The sequence below is a fragment of the Labeo rohita genome, chromosome 1, assembly GCF_022985175.1.
Source record: "Labeo rohita strain BAU-BD-2019 chromosome 1, IGBB_LRoh.1.0, whole genome shotgun sequence".
In the NCBI taxonomy this organism is placed as follows: domain Eukaryota; kingdom Metazoa; phylum Chordata; class Actinopteri; order Cypriniformes; family Cyprinidae; genus Labeo; species Labeo rohita.
Window position 1 is genome coordinate 44,847,116 of NC_066869.1, and position 14,212 is coordinate 44,861,327.

General features: G+C 32.5%; 1 protein-coding gene across 1 annotated transcript in view; it reads right to left on the minus strand.

Moving 5' to 3' along the window:
- Positions 1-8,634: 8,634 nt before the first annotated feature.
- The window catches only part of hecw2b (HECT, C2 and WW domain containing E3 ubiquitin protein ligase 2b), a 40,418-nt gene continuing 34,840 nt past the window's right edge, over positions 8,635-14,212 (minus strand). The window contains 4 exon segments of the mRNA XM_051118014.1: positions 8,635-10,837; positions 12,182-12,294; positions 12,387-12,472; positions 12,685-12,799. Coding sequence (XP_050973971.1) covers positions 10,726-10,837; positions 12,182-12,294; positions 12,387-12,472; positions 12,685-12,799 — 426 coding nt within the window. The 3' untranslated portion in view covers positions 8,635-10,725.

Genomic DNA, 14,212 nt, shown 5'->3' on the forward strand with positions numbered 1-14,212 from the left:
ACATTTAGAAATAACTGTATATTACAAAATTATATTTTTACCATTTTCATGCCATGTGGTATTTGCATAACAACTTACTTTAAAAGAATACAACTGTAAGGTAATGACACGAAAAAAGTAAAATAAATATGAAATAATTAAAAATAAATAACTGTTTACTTTAATATCTTTTTTTAGTTATTTTCATAAAATATTATTTAATCTATAATATAAATTTACAACATTTACAATGTAAAAATCCATATTTACTTCAATTGTGTTTTTTAAAGTAAAATTACTGGACATATTTAAATTTTGTAGCAGTGGTTGGTAATACTATAATCTGTACTAAAATAATAAATAGACATAATAAAAATTAATTAATGTAAACATTTTTAATAAATATGATTATGCTTTTACATTTTTTTGCCATGCAAAGCATAAAATGGCAAAAATCAATTACAAAATGTAACAAATTTAGAAAAACTCAAAGAAAAACTCAAACTCAAAAAGTATATTTAGCATGAGACCGGAGTTTTATAGTTAACTAAAATGAAAATAAACAAACAAAAAAGTTCTGTACCTGAAGTAAAATTAAGTTTAACTAAAATTTCAGCTAGTTGGCAAGGCAAAATTGTTCATTTTCATTTAGTTTAATTTGATGTCCTAAAATAACTAAAGCTAATAATAAAAAAATAAATATAAAACAACTATAATAGCATCTCAATGAGTGCAATAATAGCATCTCAAAAGTGAGATCCAATAAACTTAATTGACTATAATTTGGCTTAGAAAATTTCTGAAAATAAGTCCAGTGAAAACATTCCACAATAAATATTCAAATAACCCAACAAACAAACAAGTAAATCATTACTGGCTTGGTTTCAAATTAAAATATTAAAAATGTGTGAGCTAAACCTGACAAAATCGCCAAAAACCTTCCTTTGGGGACATCCTCATTTGTAAAAGTGGTATAAAAATAAACAAAGGTTTTTTTTGTTTTGTTTTTTTGGTAAAAATGCAGAAAGTTTTCTGTAAGAGGAAGGGGTTGGGTGTGGGTTAGGATTAGCTTATAAAATCTATAAATATCTGTATATAAAAACAATATAAGTCTATGCAATGTTCCCATTTAGATACCTAAGTAAACGTGTGTGTATGTTAGATTTTTTGTTTTTTGTTAACAAAAAAGAGCTGAGATGGAGGACAAAAGACAGCGTGAACATTAAAAGATTCTTCTTCCCACACTTGCATCTCAAATGGGAATAAACCTTCCACAAAGTCCCATGAGCAAACAGGTTGAAAATACATTCAGATCTGCTCCTGATGAGATGCTGTATCTGGTTACTCACCTCACAGTAACAACAGACTGCAGCTGTTTATAAGTTTGATTATCACACGCACTTTGTTCTCCATCCTCACACTGACTGCTTCCTGTTTGAGGTGATTGATTTCAAAAGGCAAGCGTCACAACTGCCTGTCTTAAAGGAGCAGAGTATATCAAAATTTCTGTAGCTTTCACCTCAGAGTTAAACATAAAACAGATAACAGTGAAATAAAGTTTAAAACAAGACAGCCTTCCATAGATATGTTTAGTTGATGTATTGAACATGAGCATTGAAAACAGGAAAAAATACATTCTGACAATGCATTCGACTATCTCAGCCGGTCGATGAAGCTTTTTCTCTAAACTCTTAATAGTCCTTGAAGGAGACACCGGAAAGTCAGGAGGGTCAGTGGTGAGCTAAATAGACATCTCATTAGGTGCACTAATGTATTCTTTTGTGTTGTCCTGCAAATCAAAAAGCCCCAAAATATTTCCAATTATTGGAAATGTGTCAAGCTGACCTGTTGTAATTAACACTTAATCATCATGGCTAGATTCAGAAAAAGCTCCTCATTAGTCAACACCTGTCTCCAGAGATCCAGACCCGCTGCTGCTGCTCATGAGAGACACACTTCACACACAGCTTTTCATTCAAATCAGCCTTCATTTGACTAAATCAAATATGCATTACTTATCACTCAACGGGGCTTTTATCATAGCATCACAATTTTAAATTCCCAGAACTTTTCTGAACCTGCACAGAATTTTGTTTTGGTTGATTAGCACTGGCTAATATAATGACTTTTTCACTAGGACCAGTAAGCAACCACCCAGTAAACATCCTCGCAAACACCAATCACATACCAACACACACACACACAATCAGAAAACCCTAACAGCCATATAGCAACACCCTAGAAACCAGAACTTACTGCAGTCACTAAAAACTACTCAAAACACCCTAGCAACCATATAGTAACGCCTTAGCAACCATCAACAACCCATAGCTACAACATAGCAATAAACCAAATCCACCCAAAACCCAGCAACCATCAGAGAACCATATCAACCACATTACAACACACTAAAACCACTGAGAACACCCTAACGACCATGTACTGTGGCAACACCATAGGAACCACCGAGTACACATTGCAGCCCCATAACAACATGCAAAAAACACTTGGAAAGCCCTAGCAACCTAATGCAACATCCTTGTAGCAACCACCCTAAACCCAAAGAAACCACATTACAACACATTAATAACCACTAAGAAAACCCTAGCAAACATATACTATAGCAACGCCCTAGAAACCACCCATACCACAATACAACAAACAAAAACAAACAAAAAAAAAACACTGAGAAGATCCTAGCAACCATATACTATGGCAACACTCTTAAAACCACCCAGAACACATTTCAACGCCATAGCAACACCCTAGCAACCACCCAGAATCCAAAAGTAAGCACATTACAACACACTAAAAACCACTGAAAAGACCTTAGCAACCATATACTGTAGCAATGCTCTAGAAACCAACCAGAACACGTTGCAAACCCATAGCAACATGTGAAAAAACACTTGGAAAACCGTAGCAACCATATAGTAATGCCTTAGCAACCCCAAAGAACCCATAGCTACAACACTGCAACACACTGTAAAAACCACTGATAAGACCCTAGCAACCATATATTGTGGCAACCCCTTATAAACCACCCAGAACACAATGCAGCCCCATAGCAACAAATGGAAAAACACTTGAAAAATCCTAGCAACCATATTGGAACATTCTAGCAACCCCGAACCCAAAGCAACAACATTACAACACCCTAAAAACCACTGAAAAGACACTAGCAACCATATACTGTGCTAACACCCTAGAAACCACACAGAATACATTGCGTTCTCATAACAAACCCCAGCAACCAAATAGTAATGCCTTAGCAACCACCCAGGACCCACAGTAACCACATTACAACACACTAAAAACCACTGAGAAGACCCTAGCAACCATATACTGTGGCAACACCCTAGAAACCACACAGAACACATTGCAGCCCCATAGCAACATGTGTAAAACTACTCAGAAAACACTAACAACCACAAAGCAACACCCTAGCAACCACCCAGAACCACATAACAGCATAAACTATTCAGATTACCCTAGCAACCACCCAGAAGCCATTTCAACAACATACTAACAGACTAAAACCACCCAGAACCTTTAGCAAACATATAGCTACACATGGAAAATCATTCAACCTTAGCAACCCCATAGCAACAGAATAAAAATGCCCAAGATTATTGCAGCATGTTTTTCACAGTAAAACAGTTAATGTGATTATTAGTAATAATAATATAATTTGCATACAATTGCAAATAGTATTTTTCCTCATACCACAGTACAGATCATAAAACATACACATACATATGCACACTAAATTTAAAAGCATTCTTTTGTCTGTTGTCCCACTAGAGGAAGTGCTGCTTTTTTTTCTATCCTCTGCTCCTCTCTTTCTCTCGGGCCATGCATAATGCAAGATAGCCTTTCCATTCCACTTCCTCCTGCCATGCCTGTAAAAATAGACCCGTGGAGGTCCACACGGTTTCAGCTTCGTTATTTTATCATGCACACTCCTGTCCTCCACAATGCAAGCGATCGCATCAGAGCTATACGTCAACTTGACGACAGATGTGTTTTGTAAATGTGTGATGATAAGGCGTCTGGTGAGCTGTGGCTGCTAAATTGTCACGCAGGGAAATTGATGTCCGTCTGTTTCCACGGTTCACTTTAGTGGTTATTTTTCAGCAAAACGTTTATCCATGTCAAGATAAATCTCGTGATTGAATAGATACGTAAGCATCCAACATCTATTTGGGAAGGAATGACAAGGAATATTCAAGATTCAAGGCTTTTATCGTCACCATTATGAAAAATGATTTTGGCCAGCAGAACATTACAGGATTTTTTTTTCTTGGTTCTGAAGCAACATAAACAAACATAGACTTAAACCTCAGCCACAAGCAGAAAGCCTAAACCTAAAATCTGATTAGTTATTCTTCGACCAACAAATTGTTGATACAAAATCATGTTCTACTTGACAAAAGTGTTCAGAAACACTCTCTTACAGAAATGTACTGTGGTGCAGTAATGTACATTTACATTTCCAAATACTGTGGTACTGAAAGTATATTTAAATTACGCTATCTCCAAAACACCATGGCACGTTCTTTTAAGGGTAGTAGATATATGTATTTACTTGGTTTAAAATACAGCCACTGAAAACGATGTAACTTTTGGCCCTCTAGTTGTTAAAAAATAAGTGCAGAAAGAGCATTACGTTTATGACGTGCGTATGCAATTTCCCGCGAAATCCGTCCCGACAGCTATAAATATAAATAATTATTTTTTGGTTCATCAAACTGTATTTGGGTAAAAACATGCCTTGGAAAACTGTATATTTCACATTTTTTTATTAATAATATTGTTATTTTTATATTTAAAAAAACTTAAATAGTGTAGCTTTAAACTAGAGATATATGGCATTATCTGTAAAACCACAGTATTACACACAGTGTCACTTACATAAAAGTTACAATGTACTGTCATGGTTTCTGAACATTTAACATGGTACTGCCATGATATTCTTGCAAGTACCTTGGAGTAAATACTCATAGTACATACATTTCCAGTGCCACCCCATACCACAAAAATATATACATTTTTGTGACCTAAATATGTTTTAAATATATGCCAAATTTATGTTAGAAACCGTGAAGTTCAACAAAATATATTTTTGAAATAGAAAATATATTTAGTTTTAACACAGATATACCAAAATATATTTCAAAATGTATTTCAGGGGCAAAAATAAATAAACAAACAAATAAATAAATAAATATTACAAATCAAATCAAATAAAAATAAAATAAAACATTTCCAATCTTACGAAAGCCTACATTTAGGTTAAATACAAATGTGGCTGGAGATCAAAACTACAATAATAATGATTTAGTAATGCTTGTTTTTCAGTGTTTTCTAAATATATTTTAAAATGTCTTAGAAAAATAGGATTTTCAAGAATAACTGCCAAAAATATATTGAAAAAAAAAAAATATATATATATATATATATATATATATTATTATTATTATCATCATTATATATATATATATATATATATATATATATATAATGATGATAATAATAATAATACATTTCCAAAAGCTTGTCTTTAATATTTTTAAAATATATTATAATTTTATATAGCAAAAATATATATATATTGGTAGAACGCAAATATATTTTGAAGCATATTTGAGTAAATATATATTTTGGTCATTTCTTGTATATATTAAAAAATATATATTTGAAAATATTTTTTCTGTATGGGACAGTCTAGTAGTACTATGATATTGCTACAGTACTGCTTTGCAAGACATAAAAAAATTAATAATAATAATAATCCTTTTCCAGTCTTGCAAAAGCCTACATTTGAGGTAAATATAAATAGCCAGGAGATCAAAACTACATTAAGAATGATTTAGTAATGCTTATTTTTTTCAATGTTTTTAAATATATTATAAAATGTTTCATGAATATACAAAAATTGCCAGAAAATAGATATTTTTTAGATATATTTTGAAACATTTTTATTTGGACATTTTTTATATATTTTGAAGTATATATAAAAATATATGTTTGAAAATATATTTTTATGGGACAGTATAGTAGTACTATGATATTGCCATATACTGCTTTGCAAGACATCAAAAAAAAACAAAAAAAAACACAGCAATGGTGCTGTATCATTACTATATTCATATGCCATGGTATATCATTCTCCCGTGGAACATGTCTGGTGGAAGAACATCATTATAACATTTTAACTTCTGGTCTTTTATTGTTAATACACTGTAAATCAAGATCTGGATGATCTGTAGTTAAACAATTTGAGTTTTTCCATAACTGATTTTTAAAATCCTTCTCAAAATTCAATAGTACTCTTGATTTTGTTGATTATTTAGGCTTCTCGTTTCCTCCACCCAGTGGAAGATGCATCATTCTCTTGAGCAAAATGATTTGCAGGGAATCTTCCAGAGAGAGCTTTTTTTACTCCCTCAAGGTCAATAACTCAATATGTCTGTGCGTCTGTACGTGCACATTTGTGCGATATTGGAGTGCACGAGTTGACAAGTCAAAATTGTCAATGATTGTGAATCTGTGCACACGCATCTGATGCATCAATACCGGCGCGTGCATTTACCGTAGTAATTTGTGCAAAAAAAGACTAACCTTCCTGATTTATTATTATATATCGGATGAGTTTATCACGTCCCATGGGATCCTACACACCAGCTGTTACAGCTCAGGGTCACCCCCACTCACTTTACACACACACACGAACACACACACAAATTGAGCATGGTCCATGTCACACTAAAAGCACAAGGGTTTATGGGTAGTGTCAGCAAAGCAGTCCTGAACAGATAAAACAGCTGAAATAGGTTTCTAAGGGACCCTGAAAATACTGCCTCATTGAACAGAGGCGGTGGGCCCGGCGTTCACACAACCCGGCAATCAAGGCCCGTGTGATTGTGCGGCGCGAGCGCTTCTAGCACCCGCATCAGCACGCTCTTTCATGCGCCAAAGACGCGCTTCTCTCCCACTGCTGGATGTGTGCGCTTTACAGTGGAAGGTGCTAATTAGCATCTATTTTCATTCATCTTGCTGACTGCCATATTGTCAGACTGACTGAAATCTGACATTATTTGTGCAGCGTAGGCTATAATAAAGCGCCTTTGAGGTCTCTCTCAGCGAGATTCAGAGGTTAATAAACATTTCAGATTAGATGGACATTTGAAAGTCTCTGATGCTGTTTTGGCAGGAGAAGAAAACCTTTCTTGAAAGAAAACCCTATTGGTGGTCTGCCATCTGCTGTTCACAAATGGACATGCATGCAACATGTCAAGAGACCTATTATGAAATTAATGCATTGTTTTGATTTCATATGAACATTTTAGCATGTCTTCTGTAAATAGTATGTAATTCCAGTTCCTTGTGCAAGATGATGTCAAAGCTCTATAAAAAGGAATCATAAATCATAATGCAGATGCAAGTATCATATTTTGCTGATTTATTGCTGATTTATTAATAACAAGGTTGTTTAGGTTCAAGTTTACGGAAAACATTATTAACTAAGCTAAATCACTGTAAAATGTACATTTTAAAGTTTTATTTTCTTTTTTCCCCCAACAACTGTCTGTTAGTTTGAAAATTGTTACATTATTGTAGTATTCTTATTGTTATTATTATTATTTTATTATATTCTACTGTCTTTTGGAAACCAAAAGTGTGTATTAAATGAACATTTATATGATCCGAATTAAAAAATATATATATGGCAAACGTTTGCATTTACTGTAAACAGGTTTAGACAAAAAAATGTTAATAATTTAAAAAATCTATAAAATAAACTGATGAAATAAAAATAAAAAACATGGCATTTCCATAGTTCAACTAAAATTTGACTAATCTGAATTAGGGCTGTCACGATTCCTCGATTCATTTCGAGTACTCGATTAAAAAAAATAGAATAACCGAAAAAAGTAAAAAGAGTAACCGGAAGTAGCGGACGAGAATCCATGAAACGCATTATTAGACCGTTTTCCAACCCATTTAAAATCATAATAAAAAATAATGCTATTGTGAATTCACAAACGCTACAATTAAATTAAATAAATATATGCGATGCAGGTTTAATATATTTTTATACGTTTTGATGTCCACATATTCGCGAAATTACAGTGTATGTAGCATTTATGCTATTAAAGAAATGACCAAATATTAAAGATTAAGTGGACATTTGACTTAAATGTTGTTTAGTCAATATTAAACAACTATTAGATTGCAGAGTAAAATGTAAAAACAATCGTCAGGCCGTTGGCGCGCTCTGCAGGCATTTGTTGTAATGCGAAATGTACGTTAGCTCTATTGTTTATAATACGTTACATATTTTATTTGTTTTATTTGCTTTTGATACTTCATTTGAACAAATTATTATTGCCTCATTGCTATTATATATCTAATTTAAGTCATTTTAAAGGCTATTGTTCACTTTGTCTATTTTTATTACTACAAAAAATAGTATTATAATGATTAGATTACTCGATTAATCGTCAGAATAATCGTCCGATTACTCGATTTCCAAAATAATTGTTACTTACAGCCCTAATCTGAATATGCAATCAATTTTTTAAAACAAGATCAAAAAACAGTAACAACCCATCTGGATGTGGAATCAAGACTCAGAGGCACTTTCCGTGAGATAAACAGCTTTATACAATCATCTGTGCTGAACCAAAAAAAAAAAAAAAAAAAAAAAAAAAAAAAAACCCAAATGTGAAGCTCTGAAAGCTGTTATCCAATCAACGGTCACCTGTTCCAGAGCATGTGAACGGTGCAAAACTGAAGTGGTACAGAAAGTCAAAAGCAGCAGCTTTCTAGTAACAAACACCAGCAGCCCTAAACCTCTGGTTACATTTTTAAAGGAACAGTTCACCAAAATTTAAAATTCTGACATTTACTCAGCCTCAAATCCACAAACTTTTCTTGGACTTCTATGCTGCTTTTGCTTTCACTGGAAAAAACAGCAGCTCAGACAATCTGTGAAATAACTTTCCTATTCCACAAAAGTGAACAAATAACATAAATTTAATTTTTAGCAGAACTCTTCCTTTAGATCTCCAGATAAACCATACACATGTGTTCGGTAATACATTTTCATCCTCAAACAATAACAAAAAGCATAATTGTTTCCCTATTGTATGGGTCTTTTTTTAATATTGTGTAAAACATCATTGTGAAAAAGCTCTAAAAAGTCAAATTAGGAGGGAAAATTAGGGCGTCAAAAAATTATTATTTTTTAAAATATTTTTGTTCCTTTTTTAATCAAACAAAATGTGGACAAAAGAGGGTTGGGACAGTCTACGGCAGCCCTAAACCTTTGGTACATTCAGCACAAATATCAGCACGGCACTGCAAAAGCCTTAATACAAAAAGACGCAGATCTTTCTGGTTTGTATTAATGATCTAGCCAGCCATTATCGAACTGACAAAGATGATATGCTTGTGTTTTTGCTATTCCGAAATTGAATGGACCTCATAAAGCCCCATGGCAGTTTCAACTACACCAGTTTTCACTGGAAGCGATATTAATTCCTTACACAAAATTCAGGTTACAAAACATTCAGAACTAGAGTACAATCCAGCGTCCCGCAGCCACGGCAGTGTTTCGTAAAAGGCTGGGTCGAGTTAAAGCAAATGGAAAAATCTGGAATGTATCGATATGCTTTTGTGGGCTTGATATTCCAGTTTCAAATCATACAAGAAAACATTTGGACTCCAGAGAGGCGGTGAAAAAAAAGATTCGAGAAAGCTGTGTTCGCATCAGCAAACATTAATGTCAGACTAAAGCTACATAAGGATATGGAAATAATAATAAAGTCAACACGAAATGGCTTGAATCATTTAAAGTAAATGTTATTATACCATAATGAAGCATATTAGTAACGCAAACAGGGTCTGTTTTAATTTCATATTGACTTCTATAGCTTCATTCAGTGGGTGCATGACCACTCTTTGTTTTCTCTCTCTCATAAGTTATCAGAAATTAAACTGTGTTATCCAAAGACAACAGAAAGGCCTATAAAGTAAAAAAAATCATCTTCTTTTGTTGATTTTTTTTATCGTTTGCACATAGTGGTCACATTCATGATGTTGCTAGTGTAACATGCCCTTTGAAAACATCGCGTGTGAGAGTATATAAACAACCAGATTCATTCAAAAGTGTCACAAATGTGACATGACAGCTATTGGACAGCATACGGTGTCGAAACAAACATATGAGAGACTAACATATAAATATGATAAAAAGAAGAGAAAACATATACATTTCAATTCAATATTGAGGGCAGCGCTGTCATGTCTGATGTGTTTGAGGCGATCTGAAAAAGCTTTCACAACACAATGTTTGTTCATTCACGCTGCATTTTGATGCTTCGTAGAAAAGTCTTTTTTACAGATAAAAAGAGTGTGAGAATATCAAAGTCCTTTGGGTTTGTTTCGGTCCTCATTTCGATCGGTTAGTAACTCAGCTTTGCATTCGGCTGGTCACGTCGTCCTCGATTCACCCAGAGCTGAGTCTGAGAAACATTCAGACAACATCCAGTCCATTTCAGCTCACTTCTGTGATGCATTGTTTTCTGTCCGAGGAAGTAGTTTTAAGTGATACGGTGTACAAAATATACGTCTAAGTGCTTCTGGTGTCTGTTTAGATGGTTGCTTCCTTTGCTGTTCCTGACGGCTCGTGGAAATGAAGTATGTTTGATCAGCTCAAAAAAGTGCAAATATTAACATTCACTCCAAACCGAAAGTGCTGGTCTCCTCCACTGCCGTCAGCATCTTCTCGTACAGCATGGAGAACGAGGGGTACGGGGGGAGGTCCAGACGATTGAAACATGTGTGAGCTCTGCGATGACAAATAAAGAAGTATTAGTATTTCCATCCTAACAATTTTTGAGTGACTGTATTATGAACTGCCAGACTGCGCCATCTTGTGGATCACAAAAGCAATGACAACTGTGGGAAAAACTGGGTTAATTTGGGACAAATATGACATTACTGAACTTCAATAAACATTAACTGATTTTTTTTTTTTTTGGTTGGATAGAGTAGACCGTTTCTAAAATATGTTATATTTATTTATGTAAGATGGATTTGACAAATGATTTACATCAAAATTCAGTTCCATCAATGAGGCTTATTAGAAATTTATGGTAATTTTCTTATATAACACTGGGCACTTTTTACACACAATAATTTTGTTTGTTTTTTTTTAATTATTTTTTTTTTATTTACTGAATTTTTGTAATCCATCTGTTTTTTGTTTTTGTTTTTTTGTTCCTAAATTTAGTGCCAAAAAAGCATGAACCCAGGTTATAAATACATAATATAAATATATAATAGACATAAACATATAAACATTATACACAGATGCACATAAACTATTGTTTTGGTCAATTAAAAAAAAACAATAATAATAATTTATTTTAATTTAATAATTTAATTTAACTTAATTAATTTAATAATTTAATTACTTTGAAAATAAATTAAGAACAGAGAAATTAATACTTTTATTTAGCAAGAATGCATTAAATAGAATAAAAAAAGTGAGTAAAGACATTTATAACTTTACAAAAAATATATATTTTAAATAAATTGTATTCTTTTGAACTTCAGTTCATCAAAAAATCCTGAAAAAATAAATCACAGTATCCACAAAAAATATTAAGCAGCTCAACTGTTTTCAACATTGATAAATATTAATAATTCAATATTTTTTGAGTAGCAAATTAGCATATTAGAATGATTTCTGAAGGATCATGTGACACTAGAGACTGGAGTAATGATGCTGAAAATTCAGCTTTGCATCACAGGAATGAATTACATTTTTAAAAATATCAAAATAGAAAAGAGATATTTAAAATTGTAATAATATTTCACAATATTACTGTTTTTACTGTATTTTAGATCAAATAAATGCAGCCTTGGTGAGCAATAGAGGCTTTTTTAAAAAAAACATCACCCCAAACTATATGTGTTATATATGTTTATTATGTTATATATATTTATTTTTTTATATATTTACTTTAGATATTTATATAGATACTTCTCTAAATATATTTTAGTAATTTTAATACATTAATGCACTACAATGATGATTAAAATCAATGTAAAATATAAATGAATTCTGTCAAACATAGACTAGTTATGACTTCATGTGATGTGACAAGTGACATAAGAGGCAGGTTACCTGGGCAGAGACGTAATTTTTCCCCATTTCTCCACACAGAAGCGGCGTGGCCCGTTGCTGCCCCTAAGGGAGGCGAAGCCCTCATATGGGATACTGGACGTCCCTGTCACAAACTGAGAACACAGAGACATTTCATCCACAGGCCAAGCACACACACTATACTCTGTCTTATTAAAAGAGCTTGTGTTTCTCTTTCATCACTCACTTGCAGCAATCTGAGTCTCTGCTCATTGTTGAATCGCTCCACTGCCGCCCAGAACCAGCGAATCACGATGTGGTTGTCATGGTAACCTGGAGGGAAAACCAATAAACTTGTCCCAATAAACGCCAAATGTGACCTGTAGGGCTAGGAGACGCTGTAAAAGCCCGCAGTCTATCTGACAGATAATATTTCGGTCATAAATCAGATACTTCATATCTTGATACCATGTTTTTACCACAGGATGGTGATATCATGAATATGGTGATGAGTTAGTGAAGTCAATCTGCCTGTCTATCGTTACCTCCTCTGTACTCGGTGTTGTTCCTCCAGTCTCCCAGATCAATTTCCGCCGTCCCAGCGATCACCAGCTCCAGCTCACGAGCATCAAACACCGACACCAGCCGTGCATCTACAACCTGCAGTCAATTCACAGCCGTAAAACATCTGCTTCCAGCTCAGTGCCAGCATTATGAAATATGATGTGAAATTCTTGATTTTCTTAGATATTACACTACCAGTCAAAAAGATTTTTGTTTTTTAAAAAAATCTCATCTGCTCACCAAGCCTGCATTTATTTGATCCAAAGTACAGCAGAAACAGTAAAATTTTGAAATATTTTTTACTATTTAAAATAACTGTTTTCTATTTGAAAATATTTTCAAATGTAATTTATTCCTGTGATCAAAGCTAAATTTTCATCATCATTACTCCAGTCTTTTGACGTAAAAGCTGTTTTTAAAATAATAATAATAATAATAATAATAATAATAATAATGTTTTTGAGCAGCAAATCAGCATATTAGAATGATTTCTGAAGGATCATGTGACTGGAGTGATGATGCTAAAAATTCATCTTTGAAATCACAGGAATAAATTACATATTCAAATATATTCAAATAGAAAAGAGTTATTTTAAATAGTAAAAATATATATTTTTTTATTTTGTAATAAACTTCTGACTGGTAGTGTATAATTGAAAACCTGTATTTCTGTTGGGTAAGACTACAATAAGTGGATGCACCTAAAGATATTTCAGAAATGAAACTCATCAATCATACATTGAACCTACCATACTGTATTAATTAATTCATCTTCCTTCTTGTTTCATTCAAGGTTACACTAAATAATTTAGAATTTTTAAAAATACATTTCCTTCCTCATTGGCTGACTTGATCCTTTGTCAGTGATGCTAATTAAAGATAAACCAACAACAGAATTAAGAGAAAAAAAAATCTATAAGAAGAGTCTTTAAAAATTAAAAAACTGTACATGAGAGTGAAAAAAATAATGATTAAATTTGTATTTGTGTTTCTGATTTTTAAGATTATTTTAATGATGAAAGCAGGCATTATAATCATATAACATATAGCTAACACAATTTGATTAATTAATATATTATATCATTAACATCAATAATTTTGATTAAAATCATGAGGTTTTTTAATATTGCATTATAGTATGTATATATTATGTGGTTATGAATATAACCTTCAGCATCAATAAATATTTTGTAAATGCTTTCAAGATTTTATGTAGTTGTAACACTACTTAAATTTCATATATATATATATGAAATTTAAGTGATATATTTAAATATAGGATTTTAATTATTTTTTCTCAAATAACTACTATTCAAAAGATTGAGGTCAGTATTTATTCCCTTATTTTTGAAATATTTTTGAAGGACATCTTTTACACTCAACAAAGCTATATTTATTTAAATTAAAAAACACAGTAAAAACATTACTAATGTGAAATATTATTAGAGTTTAAAATAACTGATTTCTATTGTAATAGATGTTAAAATGTAATTTATTCCTGTGATGCAA